The sequence below is a fragment of the Cynocephalus volans genome, chromosome 15 (assembly GCF_027409185.1).
Source record: "Cynocephalus volans isolate mCynVol1 chromosome 15, mCynVol1.pri, whole genome shotgun sequence".
Taxonomy (NCBI): domain Eukaryota; kingdom Metazoa; phylum Chordata; class Mammalia; order Dermoptera; family Cynocephalidae; genus Cynocephalus; species Cynocephalus volans.
This window is the reverse complement of record NC_084474.1, coordinates 58,568,090-58,591,633: the sequence shown is the minus strand read 5'-3', so window position 1 is coordinate 58,591,633 and position 23,544 is coordinate 58,568,090. Positions and strand designations below refer to the sequence as shown.

The 23,544-nt window shown below is 38.9% G+C and overlaps 1 protein-coding gene across 6 annotated transcripts in view; it reads left to right on the top strand.

The window, feature by feature from the left end:
* Nucleotides 1-5,263: 5,263 nt before the first annotated feature.
* Nucleotides 5,264-23,544, top strand: part of MTDH (metadherin) — a 51,057-nt gene continuing 32,776 nt past the window's right edge. For all 6 annotated transcript variants that reach the window (XM_063079756.1, XM_063079754.1, XM_063079752.1 and 3 more), the window contains exons 1-2: nucleotides 5,264-6,026; nucleotides 19,577-19,678. In XM_063079756.1, coding sequence (XP_062935826.1) covers nucleotides 5,646-6,026; nucleotides 19,577-19,678 — 483 coding nt within the window. In that variant the 5' untranslated portion in view covers nucleotides 5,264-5,645. The remainder of the gene's footprint in view (nucleotides 6,027-19,576; nucleotides 19,679-23,544) is intronic.

The following is a 23,544-nucleotide window of genomic DNA, read 5'->3' as shown; positions in this document are numbered from 1 at the left end:
GTCCTCACTAGGTTTTGAGATTTTTGAGTATACCATGCATTTAAAGCAGAGCTGGTATTTAATTTTTAAAAACCTAGTGAAGGAATGATTGAATACATGACCCAAGTAGACTGATTAACCAAACACACAAGACCCTAATTAACAACACAGAGTGCCAATTCTTCCTTTACACCAGTGTTTCTCAACCATTTTTTCATTGTCACCCCCCAAGAGCCTTAAAAAGGCTTTTTCCTAATTGCCCTCCATTAAAATTTAATGCCACAGAGATATTGTATATCTGTGTATGTACTATATTATACGAGAACTTTATACATTAAAGAAGATTTTTTTTGCCCCCAAGAACCAATAATTTTCACCCCCATGGAAGCCATATCACTCCATTGAGAATGCATGATTTATACTAGTTACTGTTAAGAGGGTCAGATTTCCTGAAAGTCAGCTCTTTGACCCATTCTCTCTTATGTAGTAAAGTTTACATGAGAAGCCACATTACAATCTGGGTGTGGTAGGTTGAGCATGAAATCAGACCAAAGGGGTTTAAATGACCTTAGGAGATAACTACTGAGCTAAGATTGTCCAATATGCTTTTCCCCACTGTAAGATTATAGCAACCCAGCAATTGTAGAGTCGGGGGAGACTCCATTACTTTGTCTAGCTTCTGTGCAAACTATTGCTTTTGTCATTTAATTTTTGTTACTTAAATTTAATCACAAAGTATTTCAGGAATACAAAAAGTAGAGGTATTATCAGGAGCACCCTCGTACCCATAGCCTAGTTTATGAGATAAAACATTATACAGTAGATATGAGAATACTTCAAAAAGTTCATGGAATAGTAGAAAAGATAATATGAATCTTTCCATGAACTTTTTAAAGACGCTTCATACATTTGTAGCCCCCTGTATACTTCACACCAATCCCTTTTCTCTCCCTAGAAATAATCACTATCACAAATTTGGTGTTCATTATTCCCACGTATGGTTTTACATTTTTACTACACATGTATCTATAAACCTGTTTTTTAAATTTTCAAAGCATGGTATCAGAGTGTAAATATCCTTTGATATGTTTATTGATGGATGGTGTTCCACTGAATGAATATACCACAACCTTTCCTCTGTTACTTTTACAGCCTCCTTACTTCCCTAGCCCCCACCCCGCTGCTCCAGTGAGGTACAATTGATAAAATTCCAGTTTTTAGTTCCATATAGATTCTTAGCATATCTTTTGATCTCCTAAAGGACTTGAAAACATCCTGGCCCTTTCAGCAACACATTTACAAACTATCTCTCAGTTTAGCATTCTTAGGATGCTTCTGCAGATAATTTCATTATTTAGTAATTCTTACTAGATTTATTCTGATAACCCTTTCTTGATTGTATCTCCAAATTCTTGGCGCACTCAACTATAGTTCCGTGCTTTACTGTAAAATCATCCTCCTAGGTGTTTAACTCTGTGACCCAACAGTTTATAATGGCAAGAAGCTATATTTTGAAGACCCAAGCCGACATTTTTCTTTCATCAGCCCTCAAACATAAATCAGCTTCCCACACTGTTATAATCTGAATGTTTGTGTCTCAACAAAATTCATATGCTGAAACCATATGAATTTGCTGTTGTTTAAGCTACCCAGTCCGTGACATTTTGTCATGGCAGCCTCAGCAAACTAATACATGTGCTAACCCCGATAATTTACTGCACAGTACATTGAAAAAGAGTCATCAAGGCGTCAAGAGCAGTGGGACGTCTGGGTTCTAGTCTGAGCTCAGCCACTCTGCCTGTAGGATATGACACTTAACCCCTTGAAGCTCTCTGTTTCTTGTCTATGAAATGAGGAGCTTTAAGTATCACTTCTTCAGGTCCCTTAAAACTTTCAAATTAAGGGGCTGGCCCATGGCTCACTCAGGAGAGTGTGGTGCTGATAACACCAAGGCCACGGGTTCGGATCCCAGATAGGGATGGCTGGTTAGCTCACTGGGTGAGCGTATGCTGACAATACCAAGTCAAGGGTTAAGATCCCCTTACCGGTCACCTTTAAAAAAAAAAAAAAAAACTTTCAAATTAAAAGTGTCTAATTCACATATCTTGTGCTCAGTCAATTACAATGCCAGGATTCTATCCCCAGGAAGTAATGATAGATATTCACAAAGATTTAGTCACAAGCATGTTCATGGCAGAATTGTATTTAAAGGCAAAAAAACAAACAAAAGCAACCTGTAAATCATCTAACAATGCGACAATAAAGTATTAAATTACAATAGAGATAAATAATAGGATATCTAGTCATTAAAAATGATACTATAAATATTTATTATGCAAACCTGTAAAAAACTGTTTTTATTAACATCAAGGATATATAATGTGTTGAGAAACCTTGTTCTTTAAAATTACAGATTGGTAAAAAACTGTTTGAAATCCCATCAGTGAGAATGGAACATCCCACTCTTGCTAGCATCTGAGCCATGTGAGTCACATTTTTAAAACTTTTAACTGTTTTGTTGAAGTGTACTTGCCATAAACTATAATACTTAAAGTATACAGTTTGATAAGTTTTAACACACATATATATCCATAAAACCATTACGCCAATCAAGATAATGAACATATCCATCACTACCAAAAGTTTCCTGGTACTCCTTGGTAATCACCCCTCCCTCCCACCTTTCCTTGTTCTCACCCCATGTCCCCAAGTAACCACTGATTTACTTTGTCACTATAGTTTGCATTTTTTAGTTTTATATAAATGGAATCATAAGTATGTACTTTTCTGTCTCAGCATAACTATGTTCAGATTTGTCCATGCCGTTGCATGTATAGTACATTCCTTTTTATTTCTCAGAGGTATTACTCCTAGAAAAAGCAGTCCTTATTTCCAACCCAGGTGCAGAGCTTCAGGGTAAGGGGTTTCATACAGAACATTTTACATTTATCATAACTTTGCCATTTACAAGGAATTAGGATTCTCAGTCTACTTAGGCCAGACCTGAGGTTAACTCCTTTACACACAGCTCTGCTTTGCTTTGAGTCTTTCAAAGTATTGCTTCATTTAAACTTTACCTAAACGCCATCGTGCTGCAAATTAATAAACTTAACTTTGTGGATCTACAGATGTGTTTCTTGTGGGTTTTGTCAGATGGGCTTTACCGATTGACATGAATGCTTATGACCACATTAAGTTCAAAACAGTAAATAGTGTGTGACCCTAATTTTGTTTTTAAAATATAAATATATGGGAAATGACAAGAAAGTTATATATGAAAAATGAGTATATCTGTATTACCAAATACAGTAAACGTATTTTCTTTTGTTTTCTATTTTTAAGATTAAAGTACAGTCACAGAAAAAACTAAGAAACTGAATCAGTACTTGCTAAACTGCTAAAGGGATTGGCAAACCCCACTACTATTATTGTAATAGTTTAATTCATAAATCCACAGGTGTTAATTTAGAATGGTCAGTGGAATTTCTTAGGAAAATCATGACCCCTCATGTCTCTGGAACCAAAACATGTTGTTGCAGAGAACCCTAAGCATTTTCTAATTGTTAAGCTTTCCCCTTTTCCACTTGAGAAACTGTTCTAGAAACTCTATCCTCCACTGCAAACTCTGGCCCCTGCGATTTAGCCTGCTTGCTTCCTGAGCCCACCTTCTATGAGATAACAGCACTTTCACACCCCCCAGGGGCCAGAGGCAAATTAGGCTCCTGAAGTGACCAAGGACTGTGTCCCACAATCAGCCAATCCAAATTAGCAGGACAGTATCCCTCATTTACATAAGAGGACCTGAATGAGAACCTGGGAGGGGAAAGGGTGGGAATTTAGGCTATATAAGGGGGTCTTTTCCTTTGTTCTGGGAGACACCAGTTTAGGAGTTCTTGCTCCTCAGTGCTCTCCTTGCTTGCAAGCAAAAAGAGCCGCTTTAACACTGAACAAAGAGCTGCAACACTAAAATAGCTATAAAACTACAACACTGGCGCCAGTCTTCGATTCCTCCGAGCATTCGCCCCACAACAATATGTGTAAGATTAAAATCTTACCAAAAATATGAATGGAATTTGAAAATTTTGTGTTAAAGCAGATCCCAAAGACATCTTCTAAGTTTTCGGCCTTATAATTTACAGTCTTTAATTATATGTCTATATAAAACTTAGCAGGACTGGTAGTTTATTTTTATTATTTATTATTTACAAAACCCCCTTCCACCCATTAATCACAACATGCATTTCAACACTGTAGCAAAGTAGGTCAAAATACTCCTGAATACACTTTTGGCATTTGGTGCTTATTAATATTACCCCCGTTGTATTAAGAAAGCTTGTATTTAGTCCACTTAAGACACTTGCTTATAATGCTAATTATCGTTTAAGATAAAATAGTTTCCTTACAGCAAAATGAAATTACCCTAAGGTAGCCCCCAAACATTTTCTTTATAACTGAAACCTGAAAAGGCAATTAGGTTCCTTCTAAGGCCCTGTCGCAGAGGCCGTCAACACAGCGTATAAAAACAGGATTTTTTGAAACTTTTCTTCCGGTGTTGTATAAAAGCTTAAAATAAAACGCAACGAGGAAGCTACCCCTACGTGTAAACACAATATAATGTGTTTAAGCTAAGTTCTCTTATTTCTTATTAAATTAATAGGAAAAGAACAGTACCGCCCACGGGCTATCCAACTTTTGAATTCCGGGGACCAACAACAGTGACAGCAAGAGTGAATGAGCAACGAAACCACGCGAACGCGCTCTAGACAGGCTGGCAAATGGCAGGCATGCAACGTTAGTTGGCCCTGAGGAGAAATGCCCAATTTGCGAATTGAACCTAGGCCTTGGATTAAGAGTGCCCGGCTTCAGACTCCGCTGAGCCCACTCTGGAAACACCTAGCCGATCGATGACCCCAGGAAGAAAAAGCCGCTTCCCCCACCCCCACCATGCAACCCCAGAAAAAAGAATGAAAACCCTACCGCTGCTAGGGCGACTTTGACCTAGACCCCGTGACCCGGTTCCTTGCTCTTGACCCTCCCACCACCTCACACCCCACCTTCCACGAGAGCCCCTCCCCTGATTCATTCAGAGCGCCACGTCTCCTAGCTCCGCGCCACCAGCCATCCCGCCGAGGCTTCCTCCAGTTAACCCCTCCCAGCTTCCCGTCTCCGGGCAGCGTGTCTCCACCAAGCCCGAAAGGGTCACCGCGAACCCCAACAGCTGCGCCTTCGCCCCAACCGGCCCCGCCCGCGCCCACGTGACACCCACGCCCCGCCCACGGGCGCGCACGTAATCCCGGCCGTCGGGGCGCGCGCCGTGGATCGCAGCCGGAGCCGCCATTGTTCCGCCGAAGGAGGACGGCGGGGTCCGCCGCTGGCGCCCAGACGCCGCTTAGCGGCCGCCACTGGAGGCACTCCCCCTCGCATCGCCCCCTCCCTCTCCCCCCTCCTGCTGGTGGCGGCGGAGTGAGGCTGATTAGGGGGAACCTGGGAGCCCCCTCGGCCCTCCCCGCGGTGACAGCGGCCGATCCCCGGCTCCGGCGCGTGGGGCGGCCGCGATGCACTCGGCCTGAAGCTGCCCGGCCCGGTCCTTCCTCGCTTCCCTTGACTATTCCACGGCGTGTCTGCGCCCCAGCGTCATCCTGCGAGTCCCTCTGACGGGAGGGAAGATGGCTGCACGGAGCTGGCAGGACGAGCTGGCCCAGCAGGCCGAGGAGGGCTCGGCCCGGCTGAGGGAAATGCTCTCGGTCGGCCTAGGCTTTCTGCGTACGGAGCTGGGCCTCGACCTGGGGCTGGAGCCGAAGCGGTACCCGGGCTGGGTGATCCTGGTGGGCACGGGCGCGCTCGGGCTGCTGCTGCTCTTCCTGCTGGTCTACGGCTGGGCCGCGGCTTGCGCCGGCGCCCGCAAAAAACGGAGGAGCCCGCCCCGCAAGCGGGAGGAAGCGGCGGCCGTGCCGGCCCCGGCCCCTGACGACCTAGCCCTGCTGAAGAATCTCAGAAGCGAGGAGCAGAAAAGGAAGAACCGTAAGAAGCTGCCGGAGAAACCCAAAGTGAGTAGGAGAGGAGCGGCGGTAGAGTAGGGGCGAGCGGCCGGTGCGGTGGGCCGGCGGGGAGACCCTCGACCTAGAGGAGGCCGAGTCCCAGCCGGGAAGGGAAAAGAGTGAGGTTAGTGGAGAGCAGAGACGCAGATCTCCCAAAGTGGAGGAGGTGATAGGTGGACATGTTACTTGGGGAATGGGGGAAACTCAGGAAGTATAGGACTGGTGCCGAAGACCAGTTTCGAGGAAGGAAGTTAGAAGGTCTGAGAGTACGTTTAAATAAAAGTGCCCAGAGGTCAAGTCATCTTCGAGAACATGTCAACCTTCCTTGAGGCCTACAGGGTAGGCTGCGTGTGGAGGGTAATGGGACCCTAAGGCGGTGTTAGGAAGTTGTGGAAAGACTGCGCCTGGAAGACAGATGTCTATCTCAAGTCACATTGAGACGGTGGCCAGTGGAGGAAATACAGTGACCTAAAAACCCTGGGGCTTACAGAAGATTAAAGGTGTCCAGGTCTAGACGCGCTTCCATTTTAGTTGGGACTGTTAAAGGGAAATGGTTGCCCACTCTTGTTCTGGTGAAGGTGGCCAGAACAGGAGCAAGGCAAGAGGAAGTCGACGGTTACTTGATATACTTTGGGGTATACGGTCCTATGAAAAAGAGCTAAGGCCTGTTCAGCGAAGTGTTCTGTTGTATACCCCGTGATGAGGGAGGTTTTTGAAATAGAGTGAAAGGGGATGACAGGGCAGAATGGTGATGGCTGAGAGAGGGATTCAAGCACCGATTTACTGGACCACATGTGGAAGTACAGAGGGCATCATATCCGTTTTATCATGGCTTTATGTTTTACTTCTACGTTCTTTATTGCCATTTCCCCATGTTTCTCCCATTGTGTTTTTCATAGTTTTGTACATTTTAAAAATGCTTTATAATTGAGAATAAGGAGGGTATGCAGAATTAGAAACAGTTCCTAACCTGTTTCTATATCCACTAAATTAAGCTCTTCACCTTTTCAGTACAATTCATTAAACCAGTACCAAAGCTCTACTATGTGAAGTGCATTCTGATGTTTGGTGGACGGTTCGAGGTATGCACATAGAAGTTAGGAGACAGAGTTGTAAATAATTATAACTTTGTGTAGACTGACAGGTGTTAGAGAGGTGTGAAGAGAGTGTTAATGAAGTTTGGAGGGTGAGAGACTAATTGCATTTGAGGGATTTAGGAAAGTTATTGGAGTTAAGTGGAGTTTGAGTTCAAACTAATAAGAGTGTTGTTAGTAATAGTACAAAAAAGAAGGCTGTATTAGAGACGTGACAGGTCACAGTTAGTGCCTTACTAGGCCTGTATAATCATTCATGTTTTGCCTGGTGATTAAGAAGGTGCAAGGTACATACAAAACCTAGAAAAGGGCACAACTTTGTCAATATGAATACCAAGTTAGGAAAAGAGAAAAAGAACTGTTTTGGAACACATGTAATTTAAAAATTTGTACAGAGCATTAAGGATTACTGGAAAGGCATGTTATGGTGGGAAAAAAAAACAAAAACAAAACCTGGCTCTGAGGTAAGGAAAGAAGGTGATCTTGGGGGGGGGGGGGGGGACACATACATGAAGCCTAAGTCCATATGGATGAAGCAGGTTGTGAAAATTTCAAAGCTCTATTTGGGATGCCTAGAATTTCAGATGGACTTTGAGTAGAGAGACAGGTGCTCCAAGAGCCCATCTGAAGTGCATCCTAACACTCAGATGACTCATCCAAAGATGAAACACAGACTCCAGTGAATGCTTATACTGTGAAAAATGCTCATTATACGTAGTATTTACTTCCTTCTCCTTTTTGTTTGAGTTAAGGAAGGGGGGAATGAATAAAAAAAACTCAAAAAACCTAGTCTTAGCTTTGAGGAGTGGGAAATGGGGAGACTGATTGGATGGGTGAATGTTAATTGAGTGAGAAAGTATTTTTGCCTACCAAATGTTGAAGATGTATTGGAGTAGTTTAGCTTAATCAACATTTACAAAATTTTGGCTTTCAAGCTGTGAGTGCAACCCACAGTAAGAAATATATTTTACATTACAATACATACATGAAACTGTTCTGTTTGTTTAATGTTATGTGTGACTACTAAATTGGTTTCACATTGAGGCATGACCCACAGTTAGAAAAATGCTGCTTTACGGGGCTGAGAAGTGTTAGCTGCTATTTATTTAGTACTCATATGCCTTTTACTCTGTTAAGTATTTTACTTGGAGAAAAGCAAGATACTGTTACAAACTGAAGGCAGTAAAAAGGAATACAATATTCTTAGGTCTCATTGGGAAGGGGATACAAAAGTAAAAGCTCAGTTTATCCCTAGGGAGCTTTTTATTCCAGTTGTGGAAAAAGGCATACTCAAAAAATTAACAATACAACCCCAGTGTGGGCCCAGGTGGGCATGAAAGGTCTTATCACAAAAGTTGGGTTTGAAAGTGGGTAGGAGCAAGATAGTAGGAGATGCATGAGAAACAGCAAAGTCCCAGGGTTGGAGAAAACTTTACTTTGTCAGCCTGTCAAGAATGGGGAATTCTAAACTTGAGTAAGGCATTTAAACTTGCTCTGTTTAGCTTGTTTGGTTTACAAATTAAGATCGTAGCTGAGTTAAAATACTGCAGGATTCCTCAAAGTATTATTCCGCACTACTTGCAATAGAGTCACTTTGAATGCTGTTAAAATTTGTAGATTCCTGAGCTCCACCACAGATCTTATAAATTCAAAATCTCTGGAACTCTGCGTCCAGGGAATTTGCATTTTTACCAAGCCATTTTGGTAAATCCTTGCCTGTTAGTTTGAAAATCACTCTGTGGAGTGGGGCTGTAAGATCTATAGTATTAAGATCTCTAAATGGAGCCATGGTTAATCTTATAGTCCATTTCTTCATTTCTGTATCATTCCGATACACATTTTAGAATATATTTAGTCTGATACAAGTGGATTCAGTGATATAAACTACTACAGACAACTTGAAAGGACATGCCATATTTCTTTAGGACATTTTACTTAAATATAATTTTCCTTTCATCTTTTTAACCCATTATTTTTAGTTTTCTCTTAAATTATTGCAAATTTTACAACTCCCATTTTCAAATTTTGTTTCTAATAGCTTATTTTTATTTGTAGAGTAGGTGGTATTTAGCTTTTTTTAAGTTTATATTTATTTCAACTTTGGTTCTTATTCCCTAATAAAATTTTTTAAGGTATGAATTGCAGTTTGTTTCCTATTATAAGTGAGAGAGGAGGCACTTCACGGGGCTTAGTTTTTGACATTTTGGAAATCATTGTTCTTACATGTATTTTCCATGACACATAGTTCAATGTGGATATTAAGTAGGTACTCACAAAGTAAACATTTTTTCACTTCACTTTTTTTTTTTTTTTGTCTTTTTCGTGACCGGCACTCAGCCAGTGAGTGCACCGGCCATTCCTATATAGGATCCGAACCCACGGCGGGAGCGTCGCCGCGCTCCCAGCTCCGCGCTCTCCGGAGTGCACCACGGGCTCGGCCCTTCACTTCACTTTTAATCTGAATAATAATTTAGATGGATGTGAGATCTCAGATAACTGTTCTTTAACAATTATTGCTTTGAATTTCAACTGGAAGAACATAATCAGGATCATCTTCAAGGAAAATTCATTTTAGTAAACAAGTTATTTGTATATTAGTGTGGGAATTTTCATAAGATTTGCCGTAGTGTAATTACCAATATCTCTGAGCTCAATGAATAAAGAGTAATGTTTTGGCTTGTTTGCTGCTGTATATTCTTGCACAGTGCTTGGCGCTCAAAAAATAATTATTGAATGCATAATATAGTGAGATGTCCCACTGAAGTATTTATACTAATGCCTATTCTTCATACCTGGTAAACAGCTATATGAGCCACCTTTTTATTTTTATAGTGGAAGGTGGCTATTTGCCTCGTCTGGCTATAATTTTGTAAGGTCCATCCTTCTACAGCCAATAAATTATTCTAATGGTATGCAATGTCTTTTGTAGTCATTACTTTCATTCCAGTTTCGCTGCCACTGCCCTACTTAGGATTTTTATTACCTTTTGCTTAGACTGTTCTAAAACATCCTAACTGGTTTTCCTGCGTCCAGTCTCTTTGTTGTCAGTCTTTTCTACCCACTCATGCCAGTTGAATCTTCTGAAGCTCAATCCTGATCATGTGACTTTCACGTTCATATCTTTTCAGTAGTTTCCCCATCACCTATTGAATAAAATCCACTGTCTGTGATATGGCACTTAAGCCTCTTCATGATCTAACCCTGCCTTAGGTTTGTCTCTCACCATTACCTCTAAGACAGGAAATAATTCTTAGCTAGATTTTTGTGACTCTTTGTTAATATTATTTTCTTCTATTAAAAGGCCTTTCTTTCCATCTCTATCAATTTCAACCTATCCTTCAAGGCCCAGCTGTGATGTTGCTTCACCTGTAAATCCTTTCCTAGCTCCCCAGTTAGAGTTATATGTTCCTTGTAGTACCTAGCATAGTGTTCTATATGTAATGGAAATTATGCAGTGGCCATATTTTTAGATCAGAATGGTCTGATATCACCATTTCATGTGCTTCTAATAGTCATTCAGCAAGTATCTGAGTGCTCATTATCCATATTAGCAGCATAGAACACACTGTTAGTGGTTGGTTACCCATAAAAGGTACTTTATAGACAGTAATGGAACGGATCGATGTAGTTAATTTTCATTATTTGCAGTAGTTCTGTAAAGTTGCTGCAAACATTGAATTAACAAGTACTGAACTAGGAGCTGTAAAAATTGAGTTAGTGAGTACTGAACTAGTGCTCCTAGGGAAAATGCAAGGTTAGGTTCCTACAAGCCTCTGGTCACAATATTTACACCGATCAATCAATACGTAGCCTTGTTTTATGTGTGTTTCTATTTAAAGACACCTTATTTAATATAGTTGATTCATTAGCATTGAACTCATGGCCAACAGCACTAGAATTCATGCATATTTTCTCTGTAGGGTACATCACAGCCTTCTTACACTTAGGAGCACTACATAGCACTTCAGCACTTTGGCTGGGGGCCATTTTAAGCAGTGAAATCACCAGCAAAAAGCACAAAAATGCAAAAAGTGTGGCACCAAATAGACCTCAGAAGGACACTTGTTTACAATTATGAGAGGTGACATAAGAAGGCAGAGTTACGGTCATTTCCACAAATGACTGTGTAAGCAGCTCGAGTATTGATTTTGGATTTACAAATAAATTTTAGTGAGAAGGCAAATTAACCAGTGCAGATTCCATTAATAATGGGGATCAACTGTATAGTAGTCTATACTTGTATCTGGACCGTTCCTCTCAATGCCAGAACCTACTGTCTAGGTGTTTACTTACTTGATTTCTCTAATTGGAAGTCTGACATTTATCTCAAACTTTAACATCTCCAAAACAGAACACATAATTCTCTGCTGTCTCCCAGTTTTCCCCATTTCTGTAAGTGGTAAAAATACTTTACCGTTCATTCAGTTATTCGAGCCAAAAATCTAAGAATCATTCTTGATTCTGACCTTTTCCTCACTTGCTCATATCTTCCTCACTTCCTTACCTCATATCCAGTCCATCCACAAAGGACTGTCAATTGTATCTCCAAAATGTATATTCAAACTGACTATTTCTACTGTCACCTTAGCTCATCTGAATTGCAGCAAAAACCGTCCCTTGACTGCCTATTAATCCTTTCTCGGCGCCCTGCTGCGATGTCTTTTTAAAAACAAATCACCATTTTTGCCTAAAACCAATACTTCAGTAGTTTTGGCATTTAAAATCTAAACATCTCTCTGTGGCCTACATGGCCCAGCACCTGCTTTTCTTTCTAAGATGATTTTGAGTTAGTTTTTTCTCATTTGCTGCTTCCAGATACACTGATCTTTTTTCAGTTCTTCAAACTCTTTCACAACCCAGTGCCTCTACATGAGCTGTTATTAACAAGTCTGGAACAATCCCGCCCCCCCCCCCCCCCCCCCCCCCGCCCATTCTCATCAACTTTTAGGTCTCACCTTAAAACTCACCTTCCCAGAATATTTTTTCCTGACCACCCTATTTGAAATAGGCATCCCCTTCTGTTTTCTGTCTCAGCTTTTTTTCTTTTTTTCTTTTTTTTTTTGTGATCGGAACCCTTGGCTTGGTGTCGCCCACACCGCGCTCAGCCCGTGAGCGCACCAGCCATCCCTATATAGGATCCGAACCCACGGCCTCGGCGCTCCCAGCCCCGCACTCTACCGAGTGAGCCACGGGGCCGGCCCTCTGTCTCAGCTTTTTATATGTTTCCTTCATAACAGTTATCATAGTTTGTAAATTATTTACTATTCCATTTACTTTTTTGGGGTCTCTCCCCACTAGATTGTAAGCCAGATTGTAACTAGATTGGCAAACAGTGTTTGGCAGATAAGAGCCTTTGCTAAGAATGCTCCTCAACTTACAATGGAGTTATGTCCCAATAAACCCATTGCAAGAAGAAAGTATAGTAAGTTGAAAATGCATTTAATACACTTTACCTACCAAACATCATAGCTTAGCTTGATCTACCTTAAATGTGCTGCTCAGGACACTTACATTAGCCTACAGTTGAGCAAAATCATTAACACAAGTCCTATTTTATAATGAAGTGTCAAATATCTCATGCAATTTACTGAGTACTGTACTGAAAGTGAAAAACAGAATGGTTGTATGAGTACTCAAGGTATGATTTCTAGTGAATGTATATTGCTTTAGCACTGTCATAAAGTTGAAAAATTGTAGGTCGAACCATCATAAGTTGGGGGCCATCTCTAATTATTTGTTGAACTAAATGCTAAATGAAGTGGCTAAAATGGCATTTCATGGTTTAATTGGATAATCTGTTATTGAGCTAAATAAATTTGTCTTTTAGTATAGTCTCAATAGAATTGTGATTTTTATTCTTAGATAGTGGTTTTGCTGGTAATATTAAAACTAAATTATGTCACTTGTCACCTGTAAGGTTTTCTTTTTACCTTCAAGTCATTATCCTTCTAAGTTTTAATTCTTAAAAGAGTAATCATTTGATCAAAAACTCCAAGTGACAGGTAAAACAGATATTCCTGATTTTACAGAAAAGAAATCTTGAAATTCAGTGAGATTGAGTGACTTATTCAAGGTCATAGAGCAAAACAATATCCTAATTTCAAGTCTAAGAACTCCCTCTTATTTCCACTATACCACTCTGGTTTCAATGGCATGTCTCAGGATATTAAATTGCATTCAGAGAACAAATCCAATTTTCCCAGTGAGTTACAACTTTCTTTATTGCTTTTAAAATTTATTTTTAGAGTTAGAAGTTTCTGCTAAAAATTATAATGACCTTTGCAAAAGCTCCAGAATTTTGGCTTCATTTGTATGGTTATTTGGCAGGACTTTATCTTTTTTTTTTTTTTTTTTTTTAATTCTGACAGAGGCCTAGCATAAAAGACCTTTAATAGATGTATTTATCTTAGATACCAAGAACAGCAGTAAACCCTGTGAACACTGATTTTTGTTGTGCTTTGGCATAATTGATGAGCATACTAGTCAAGATTGTGAAAGCCTTGAAAATATTTTAAAATTATTATTCAAGCAAAATCAAGACATCTAAGTGAGGAATTGGTGTTATTTGACAAGTTTTAAACTTTAGTCTGTTTTATCTTCAGCTATGCTAGTAGTTTTCAAACAGTTCCACAGAATGCCAGGCTTCCAGAAGGCATTCATCAGGATCCAAGAAATAAGTGCATGGATTTGTGTCTGCTGTGTCACCTGTAGTCCTTATTTCAGTACTCATTAGGTATAAAACCTTGAAAACCAGTGCTTGTATTTAGTTTTTCAGAAACCATCTTTAGCATAATTTGGCCATGTGACAGGAATTGTCATCTGCCCATCCCATAAAAGTAGCCTTGAGCATCCCTGACGCAATCAGCAAGGAAATAGTTTGGAATCCCTGAAGAATTGAATTTTAGGCTAGCTGTGTAGAAAGCACAAGGATCTTTACCACTAAATGAAATAAGTATCTCAGGGTATATAGCAAGGTTTTTGCAAATTTGAATTCTAGGTCATATTTGCAAAGATTGTTCTCTCAGTTATTACGAGTTGTAAATTGGGGGTGAATTTAAAAATAAGGTAAATTACTGTGTCTGAAGCTGTAGTTGATGTATATAGCTTATGTATATGTTTAGTTTAAGTAGTTGATATGCACACAACATTTAGCAGGGGAAAAAACATAGTTTGTGCTTTTAAACAAACTGACAAAAAATTGTTCTATGTTGAATTTGTATCTGAACTCTTAACAAAGAAATTGACCAAGACTAGATCTTGTCCATTAAATAAGATAATGCATGTAAAGCATCTAGCAGGTGCTTGGCACTAGGTTATCTTGTAATCTAGCCTATCAGCTAAAGATGATGCCTCGTCTGAATTCCTGTAATGTCTTTCCTTTTCTTTTTCATGATGGATGTAATATATGTACTTATGCCTCCTGTATGCTCAGTATAACTTTCAGCTAAGAAAATTGAGACTCCAGTGAAGTAGTAACTTGTCTAGGATGACACACATTTGGGATTTTAACCCTGGTCTCTCAGCTTGCCTTCAAAATCCATGCTTTCCTTTAAGAGAGGGGGAGGGGAAGTATACCTTTTGTCTCGTATTTTAGTATGTGCTGTTGTATACCTGTTTCCCTTTGCTAGGTTCTCAGCTTCTTGAGGGCAGGGATTGTGCCTTATTTGTCTTTGTTTCAGGTTTTAAATGTTCTACATATTACTCTACTGTGTTTGCTTACTGAGTGTTGAGTGAATGAAGACTTGAGTGAATATTATGTAATTTTCTTAGAAAATTATAAAACTGAAAGCATTTATTTAAAAAAAAAAAGATAACATTACTGCCTCTAGAGCAAGCCTGGACCCTGGACTCTAGTTTTAGACTCTGAGAGGATATATTTACTTATCATTTATAATCTACTAACTTCCCAAAAGAATTGTTTTCCAGAGCATTGGGCCTGATGGATGCATGTCCAGACCCTTTTGACCACCAGGACTTAACATTTATTTTGAGCTTGTTAGTATGAAAAATGACCTGAATGCTTAAACATGTAGATAGAGGGTATGGGCTGTTATAGCTTTGGAGAGGAAAGGTTATTGGAAGGGAAGAAACTTTCTGAGCAAGTATGCTTTCACATTTTCTTTCATTTGGTATAATTCTAATGAGAAACCTGTAAGACTAGCACATATTTCTCTCCTAATTACAAATGATGAGGGTTTAGTCAAGGAAAATGCTTAAAATCACAGTGATTAAATATAGAAATTGGGCCTTAATTCCAGGTTTGTTCAACTCTAAAGTCGGTGGTCTTTCATATTTCACTTTTAGTAGTTGGTGGACTGCCCTTCTAGTTTCTAAACCTAAGAATTTTCCAAGTAATTTGAAGTCATAATCTTTACATTTTGTGGCTAGAAATGACTTATATAACCAAGTGAAAATAGGGATTTAAATGGTTTCATTTTTTTTTTTTTTTTTTTTTTTCGGTGACCGGCGCTCAGCCAGGGAGTGCACCGATCATCCTTATATAGGATCTGAACCCGCGGCGGCGGGAGCGTCGCCGCGCTGCTAGCGCAGCACGCTACCGAGTGCGCCACGGGCTCAGCCCTAAATGGTTTCATTTTAGAAGTTATATGTTAAATTTTATATATACTTACCTCAGATATAGATTCTTTTGCAATTTACGATCAGTTTAGTAAGTAAAGCCTACTCAAATGAAGTAGAAGTCTTTTATTAAGCATACCTTCTTATTCCAAACTTGAGGGCAGATTCCTTTCATATGTCCTTGTTCCCACAGTCCCCAGCCCGGTGCCTGGTACTTAAGTACTTAATAAACATGTATGGAATTAATAAATTGAAGATTGTCTAACATGAACAGTTTTATTTCCGTGAAATCAGGAGTCATGAAATAAGGTCTTGCTCTCCTGCTATGTGGCCCCCTCTTTCATTTCATTCTCCTGATTGTCAGCTAGGTATCCTCATTCTGGTTTACTACAACCCCTGCAAACACACACGGTTCTTTCATGCATGCATTTGAAAAAAGGATCGGTGTGGAGGTTGGAGTGGGGGGGGTATAACAGTAAGGTAGAAATGGCGATGCCCACAAGTAGTTTATCCATATAAATTAAATGATTACGTCATTTTTCCGTTACTGATTTTTACCAAATTTGAACATCTTTGGTCCAACTTAAAATATGGATTGTTCAGGCCGAGCCCGTGGCGCACTGGGGAGAGTGCGGCGCTGGGAGCGCGGCGACGCTCCCGCCGCGGGTTCGGATCCTATATAGGAATGGCCGGTGCACTCACTGGCTGAGTGCTGGTCACGAAAAAGACAAAAAAATATATATATATATGGATTGTTATGCTATATATGAAATTAACTTTGATAGACCCTAGAGGGGAATACCTCAGAGTTCTCTGGGGAGTATTAAACTGGGGGTACAATGAGAAGCCCATGTAATTGTTAATCCACCATATTCAGTCATATGCTACATAACCACTTTTTTTTTTTTTTTTTTGTCTATTTGTGACCGGCTGCACCGCACTCAGCCAGTGAGCGCACCAGCCATCCTTATGTAGGATCCGAACCCGTGGCGGGAGCACTGCTGCGCTCCCAGCGCTGCACTCTCCCTAGTGCGCCACGGGGTTGGCCCCATAACCACATTTTGATCAACGATGGACTGCATATACAACAGTCCCATAAGGTTTTAATGGAGCTGAAAAATTCCTATCCCCTAGTGATGTTGTAGGGCAAACAAAGCATTACCTTTTCTGTTTAGATATGTTTAGGAAACATATGTTGTGTTACAGTTGCCTACAGTATTCAGTATAGTAATAAGCTATATGGGTTTATAGCCTAGGAGCAGTAGGTTATACCATCTAGGTTTGTGTAAGTGTACTCTATTATATTCACACAATAACAAAATCACTTAACGACACATTTCTCAGAACCTATCCCTGTCGTAAGCAACATAACTATACCAAAGCTCCATGATCAGGAAAAACATTACTTTCATGTAAGACCCATGATGACCATTACAGGGGCAGACACTGGATTTGAAATGTTGGTTTGCAGTTAGTTATTTTTCATGTGAGCAGATCTGTATAATATGTTCCCATTTAGGGATTTGCTAATTTAAATATGGTTAATGATTTTCTAGGACACGGCCTTCTTGACCAGCTAGTGGCAGAATAAAAGGACATAGTTGTGCTGCTGCTTGATAAGAGAGCCACTGTAGTGTATCCTTTTTTTCTTGCTACCCAAGAATTCTGTTGGTTTTACTCTTGGGATAGGCAGCTTATTGTTTCATGGTATCAGGTGTGTGTGGAGAGTTGTTGATGACTTCTAGAATCCCAGTAGTGATGAGAACTGTATAAATCCCAAAAGTTAGTGGAAAATTGGGAGGTCTGCACAGGCCACAGAAAACAACTGCACTTATAGCCATTACATAGGTTGACATTTCAAAGAAGGAACTGATATTGGCACAGATGGGGGGCTAGTGAGTTCCTTTGGCTTGTTGATCATTTCAGAGCCTATGAAATAGAAACAGTGTTCCCCAGTCTATGAAAGTCTGCCTATTATTGATGGAGAACTTTAGACTCTATTTGTTTGAAAGGAAAAATGGTTTCATCTTTCATTTTGGAAGCTATAACAACAGTGTTTGCAGTTGGTCTTGAATAAATGGCATTAAACTTTCTGGTAAGTTTTTAAGACAGTTTTTGACCACTTAATTCTCACATTTTAGCATTTAATAAATAAACTAAAATGACTCAGAGTGGTGTGTGGAATTGGAGCTGCACGATTGTTCAGTTGGTGGTACAAGGCTTGCATAGAAAGGTGAGGCTAATCACAGGAAATCAGAAAAGGTAAGTTTGGCTAGAAAGGATAATAGGAAATAGCATATGAGAATAGGCAAGTAAGTAAGATGGTGATATTGGAATGTAGAATTAAACAAAGTTTTACATTCATTATGTAGAAATGGCCTTAAGTCCCCCATTCCTTTCTGAGGTTTCTTACCTTTCTTCATGTACTTTCTCTCCCCCTTCCCCTCACCGTATACGTATACACACAGAAAGGGAGATTAGAAGAGGCAACATTAAAGTGGCAAAACAGTACAGAAGAAAGAAAATCAAGAGTCAGGAAACCTGGTTTTGGTATTAGCTGTCTAACTTTAACAAGTTGCTTAAGATCTATAAGATTAAGTTTGGATTAATTAGGAATTTAATCAGCTAAAAGACAGCTTTTGTTTTGATTTTCTGCCACAAATCTTTGGAAATCCTAAACATTGGGTTTGAGAATATAAATGGTCTCTTTCCAACCACATATCGCTGTTCATTTTTAACAAATGCAGGTAGCCAAATTATAAAAACTTTGACTATTTCACTTAGCTCTGCTATAATGAGTAGACAGTCTGGTAGAGGACTCTTCTGCAAGACCTGGAAATAAAGCCATTGAAACTGTATATTGATTTACTAACTTTATTGTGTTGGATTTGAAAGGAATGCACAAGTAAAAAGCAGTGGTAGGATAAAAAAAAAAAGTCAATATACAGATATTGGGCCCCATTCTTCAAACTACTCTATATACATTTTTGGTGATGGACTCAGACATGTTTAGTTAAAAAGAAAAAAAAAATGATTTTGATTAAAAGCCAGATTTGGGAATCACAGACTTAATTCTACTCATTAACACCTGTTGCCAAAGTTTCTTAATCCCAGAACAGTAGAACCATTAAATTATAGAATTAGGGGGAACATTAAAGATCATCTAACATTCATTTTGTTTGTGTATCATCTGTGGCTGCTTTTGTGCTACAATGGAAAAGTTATGTTGTTGCAACAGAGAGTACATGGCCTACAAAGCTTAAAATATTTTTTTCTTCTTCTGTGACTTTATGAGTCATAAAAGAGTTTAGATTTTTTCATTTCTTTCTTTTTTTTTTTTTTTTTTGGTGTCTGGCTGGTTCCAGAGATTGAACCCTGGATCTTGGTGTTAGCCGCACCGTGCTTTAACCAGCTGAGCTAGCCAGCCAGCCCACTAAAATATTTTCTATCTGGCCCTTTACAGAAAACTTGCTGACTTTTGAATAGATCAAACTTACAGTTTCATAGATGTACAAATAAGGCTCAAAGACTATGAGTGAAATGTTCTGAGATTACAGAGTTAATTGATGGTAAAAGTGCAAATACAGTTTAGCTTTCCTTCTTACTGCCTCCATTCCACTATTTTTGTTAGAGGGACTTGGTACATGGGTGAGATCAGAAAATTATGTACAGAATTTTGTTAATAAGTTCATTATGTTTACATTACAAAACTCTGTTGCCAGGGACAGTAATCCATCAAGTCTTAGATAGCATTGCTGTACAAACACTTTTTAAGTTTGGGTCATGGGTTAGAAATTAATTGTAGTGTATATTGTTTCCTGAGTATAAGTCTTTGTTTTGATCTGCTAATTAGTTTGATAACATGATACTTTTTTGTTTCCTGTGCAGCCAAATGGACGGACTGTTGAAGTGGCTGAGGATGAAGTTGTCCGAACTCCTCAAAGTACAACAGCAAGGCAGCCACCTGAGACAGATAAGAAAAATGAAAAAGTAAGTTCGGGAGTATATGAAATTATATGCAGGCTTCTTTATAAAGAGAGTGATGTATAAAAATGATGCTTTTCTTTTTCACAAGATTCTATATATACCCTCCATTTAAGGAAAACTCTGAAAATCTGAATTAATCATAGTGGATGGGTAGTGAAAGTTTGGTTTTTGTTTTTTAAAAGAAGGATGTGTCACCAAGTATTTTTAATATTTCTGTGGCATTGTTAGATATTCATTATGCCAAAAGAATTTATTCATGACTAGAACATCTTTTGTATGAGTAAGGTTTCAGATATATAACATTCTTCTCATTCAAAAACAGAAATGTGTTACCTTTGTTACTAGGAATGCTCCTCTAGCATAAAAAGTTTAGCAAAATTGTCCAGCGATGTTAAGTGTTAAGAAAGATTTCTGTTGTGATGGAGACATACTTATTAGACACAGTTTGACTTCATTTAGCAAAATAAAATGTTCTGTACTCAGATCATTATTTAAAGGTTTGGATGTGCACTTTGGAAGTGGAGTTTTCCAAATAAGACGGTCTGCTATACCCCATAAATAGTACGTCCTGGGATTTTATTAATTTTCCAGTTGCTGGTATTACAAACTGACCCATTTTTACTTGACTCAATCTAGTTTGGAAGTAGGCAAAATAAACAAACTCTTAACAGTGATGCCCTCTACTGTAAGAGAGAGACCTTTCATTGAATTCCTTTTTGTGCATTGAATTACCCCCCCCCCCTTTTTTTTTTTTACCCTATACATGCATAACCCCTTTTCAGGAAAAACAAAAGAAAAACACTCGCAGGTAGGTAAGTGGTTTCTAGGAATCAGGGTACAGCAGCTCCAGCCCTATGGAATAGTGGTATGAAATGGTTGCTACAGTTTCTTAATGCTTGCAGTTTCAAATTTGTTCGGAGAACTGATCAGATCAGTTTCCCCCGCCTCTCTGTAACCCAGTGAAATTGGTCTAGAGCCAATACACCTGCAGGTAGAATGGCTTGAAATGAAGGATAGTTTCGCAAAGGAATTAAATTTATATCTTACTTTGCCTTTGGCAGAAAAGTAAATTGTAAATGACTTGCATTAACAAATAAGCATTTAATTCATGGATTGTGAGTTTACAGAATGAATAGCTGATGTGCTTAATGGGGTCTCCCACCTAGTATTTCCTTGTTCCTGTGCTTTGTATTAGTGGGCATTTTATACTTGATCTTGCTTCTACTCCCTAAATAATCCTGAAAAATTTGCAGTTGGAATAATTAACGAACTACCATCAAGCTTTGATTGATTGATCATATTTAGACAGTTTAAAGTTTATCATCATTCTGAAATTTCTTATGGTAGGAAATAATTATAATAGTTGACATTTATTAAGTGTAATATGGCAGACACTGTGCAAGGTGGGGTATGTGTGTATGTATAAGTATATTCACATACCCTGTAAGGACAACTTATTGAGCACTTACTAGGTGTACTTCTAAGACTTTATAGAGATTATAAAAATAATTTATAGATGTTTATCCTCACAAGAGCTCTAAGGAGGTGATATTATACCTATCTTACAAATGAGAAACCTGAGGCTTAAGTTACCTGAGCTATAAGAAGTACACATCTGACTTCAAAGTCTATATTTTTTACTGCCCTATATTATTTCTAATCCTCTTAAAAACTCTTCCAGGCAGTTATAATAGCCCCATTTTACAGATAATGGCTACAAAGCCTAGAGGGATTTTGTGATTTCATTAATTTCATTCAGTTTCTGAACTAGGATTTGAACCCATCTTATTCTGATGCCGAAGCCCATGCTCTTTTTACCACTTGACAGTACAGCCTTTCAGTTGCTGTTGCTTTTTCAGTATAAAGCTTCTACCTTTGTTTGTTGCCTATTTGATTTGACTTTTTGAATAATAATAAGTGCTACAACTCATGGCTAGTGTTTTTTTGTTTTGTTTTGACCATTCTGCATCTTGAATGGTCAAGATGCTTTTATCTTGGTTCATCTGCTTTTTTTTCAGTCCAAGTCACTCTCATTTCAGTTAATTTTTTTATACTGTTGCACTGTGTATGTTTTAAATTGGTGGTGTTTTTTTAGATTTCTTACTATCTTTCTTTATGAAGAAATATATCTTAGATCTATTGTGCACCTTAATATACATTATCATATATTTGTTTTCCTCCCAGAGCCACATCTTGGGTACTTAGAGAAGTACAATTTTTGCCTATAGAGTAATTTCACTCTAAGGTGTGATGTTGACTACCTCACCCTGTCACTTGAGTAAGCCTTATAGATAAAACTTTCTCTAGAAACAGTATATGACAAGAGCTATAGATCTTACGTCTGCAAAGCAGGTGAAACTACCACAGTTTTCTAGGTCTTTATTTGGATATTAAGGTCAGTGCTTCCTTGATGCTAGTCTCTGGTAGAATGCACATAGGACCATTAAACAGGCTGAATGTTGTGCTAATAGATGCTAAAAGGAATAAAGAGAAATGTAAGATGTACTTACCCTCAGAGAGATTACAGTCTAGTTAAGGAAAAGTAAGCAAAGAGAAGATATCTAGTAACAGAAGACATTAAGTGCCAGGTATTCAAAGGAGAAAAGTTATCCTACTTGGATAGCCAGAAAAGATGGACTTAATTGGATGCTAAAGATGGAGATGATATTTGAGTAGATAGAAGTGGGGAGGCCAATTTTAGAGGGCGAGAGAAACAGGTGAACACAATCAGACATTATTCAGATGAAACAAAAGGTCATATCTAGACATATGCAAGGTAAAGCTCTAAACAAGTTTAACTTGTCAGGGTAGGGTAGGGATATGATAAAAACTTAGATATGTTCAGCTGGCAGTATCATGATTAACAAATCAGTTTTGTGTCTGTGTTTGATTGTAAGGGTCTGAATTAAGGTAGAAGTATAAAGATTGCTAGTAAGAGAAACAACAGCAGAAAAATGTATAATTTGGTCACTATCGGGTTGTTCAGGCTGAAGTCAGTGGTATCCACGGAAATCATATCATTCATTATAGGTATTAATAAGGTCTTATATTTTTATGATGCTGCACAACGTACAAAATATTTTCACATCTCTTAATCCTGATGAATAACTCTGGGGGATATTATCATTTTCTTAATATGGCTCAGTAAAAAGCGTTTAGTGAATTGCCCAAGGTCACATAGCAGTAAGAAATGCTCCTTCAATTGCTGTAAGGCAACAGTTCTCAAAGTGTGGTTGTTGAACCCCTGGGAAGGGAGCCCCAGGGACCCTTTCGATGTGTCCCTGAAGATGAAACTATTTTCATAATAATTAAAACGTTATTTGCCTTTTTCACTGTGTTGATGCTTACAGTAATGGTGCAAAAGCAGTAATGGGTAAAACTGCTGGCTCCTTAGCATGAATGAAGGCAGTGGCACCAAACTATCAGTAATTGTATTTTTTACTGCCATCCTTTCACATTAAAAAAAAAAAAAAAAAAATGCTAGTTTCACTTGAGAGTATCCAAGTGTAGGATAGACCAGAGCATTTTAATGTACAATCCTGTGCTGTATAATGATGTTTCAGTCAATGACAGACCATGGATACAATGGTGGTCCCACAAGATTATAATGGCTATACCATATAGCCTATGTGTGTAGTAGGCTATACCATCTAGGTTTGTGTAAGTACATTCTGTGATGTTCGCACGGTGACAATCACCTAATGGTGCATTTCATTACTCAGAACTTATCCTCATTGTTGAGCGATGCGTGACTGTAGTAGAGTATGGAAAGTTCATTGATGCAGTTTCAGATTCCACGTTGTAACAACTTCTAAGAAACTACTGCTTGTCAAATTGCGGTGTAATATTTTCCCTTTTCTCTATGTAAA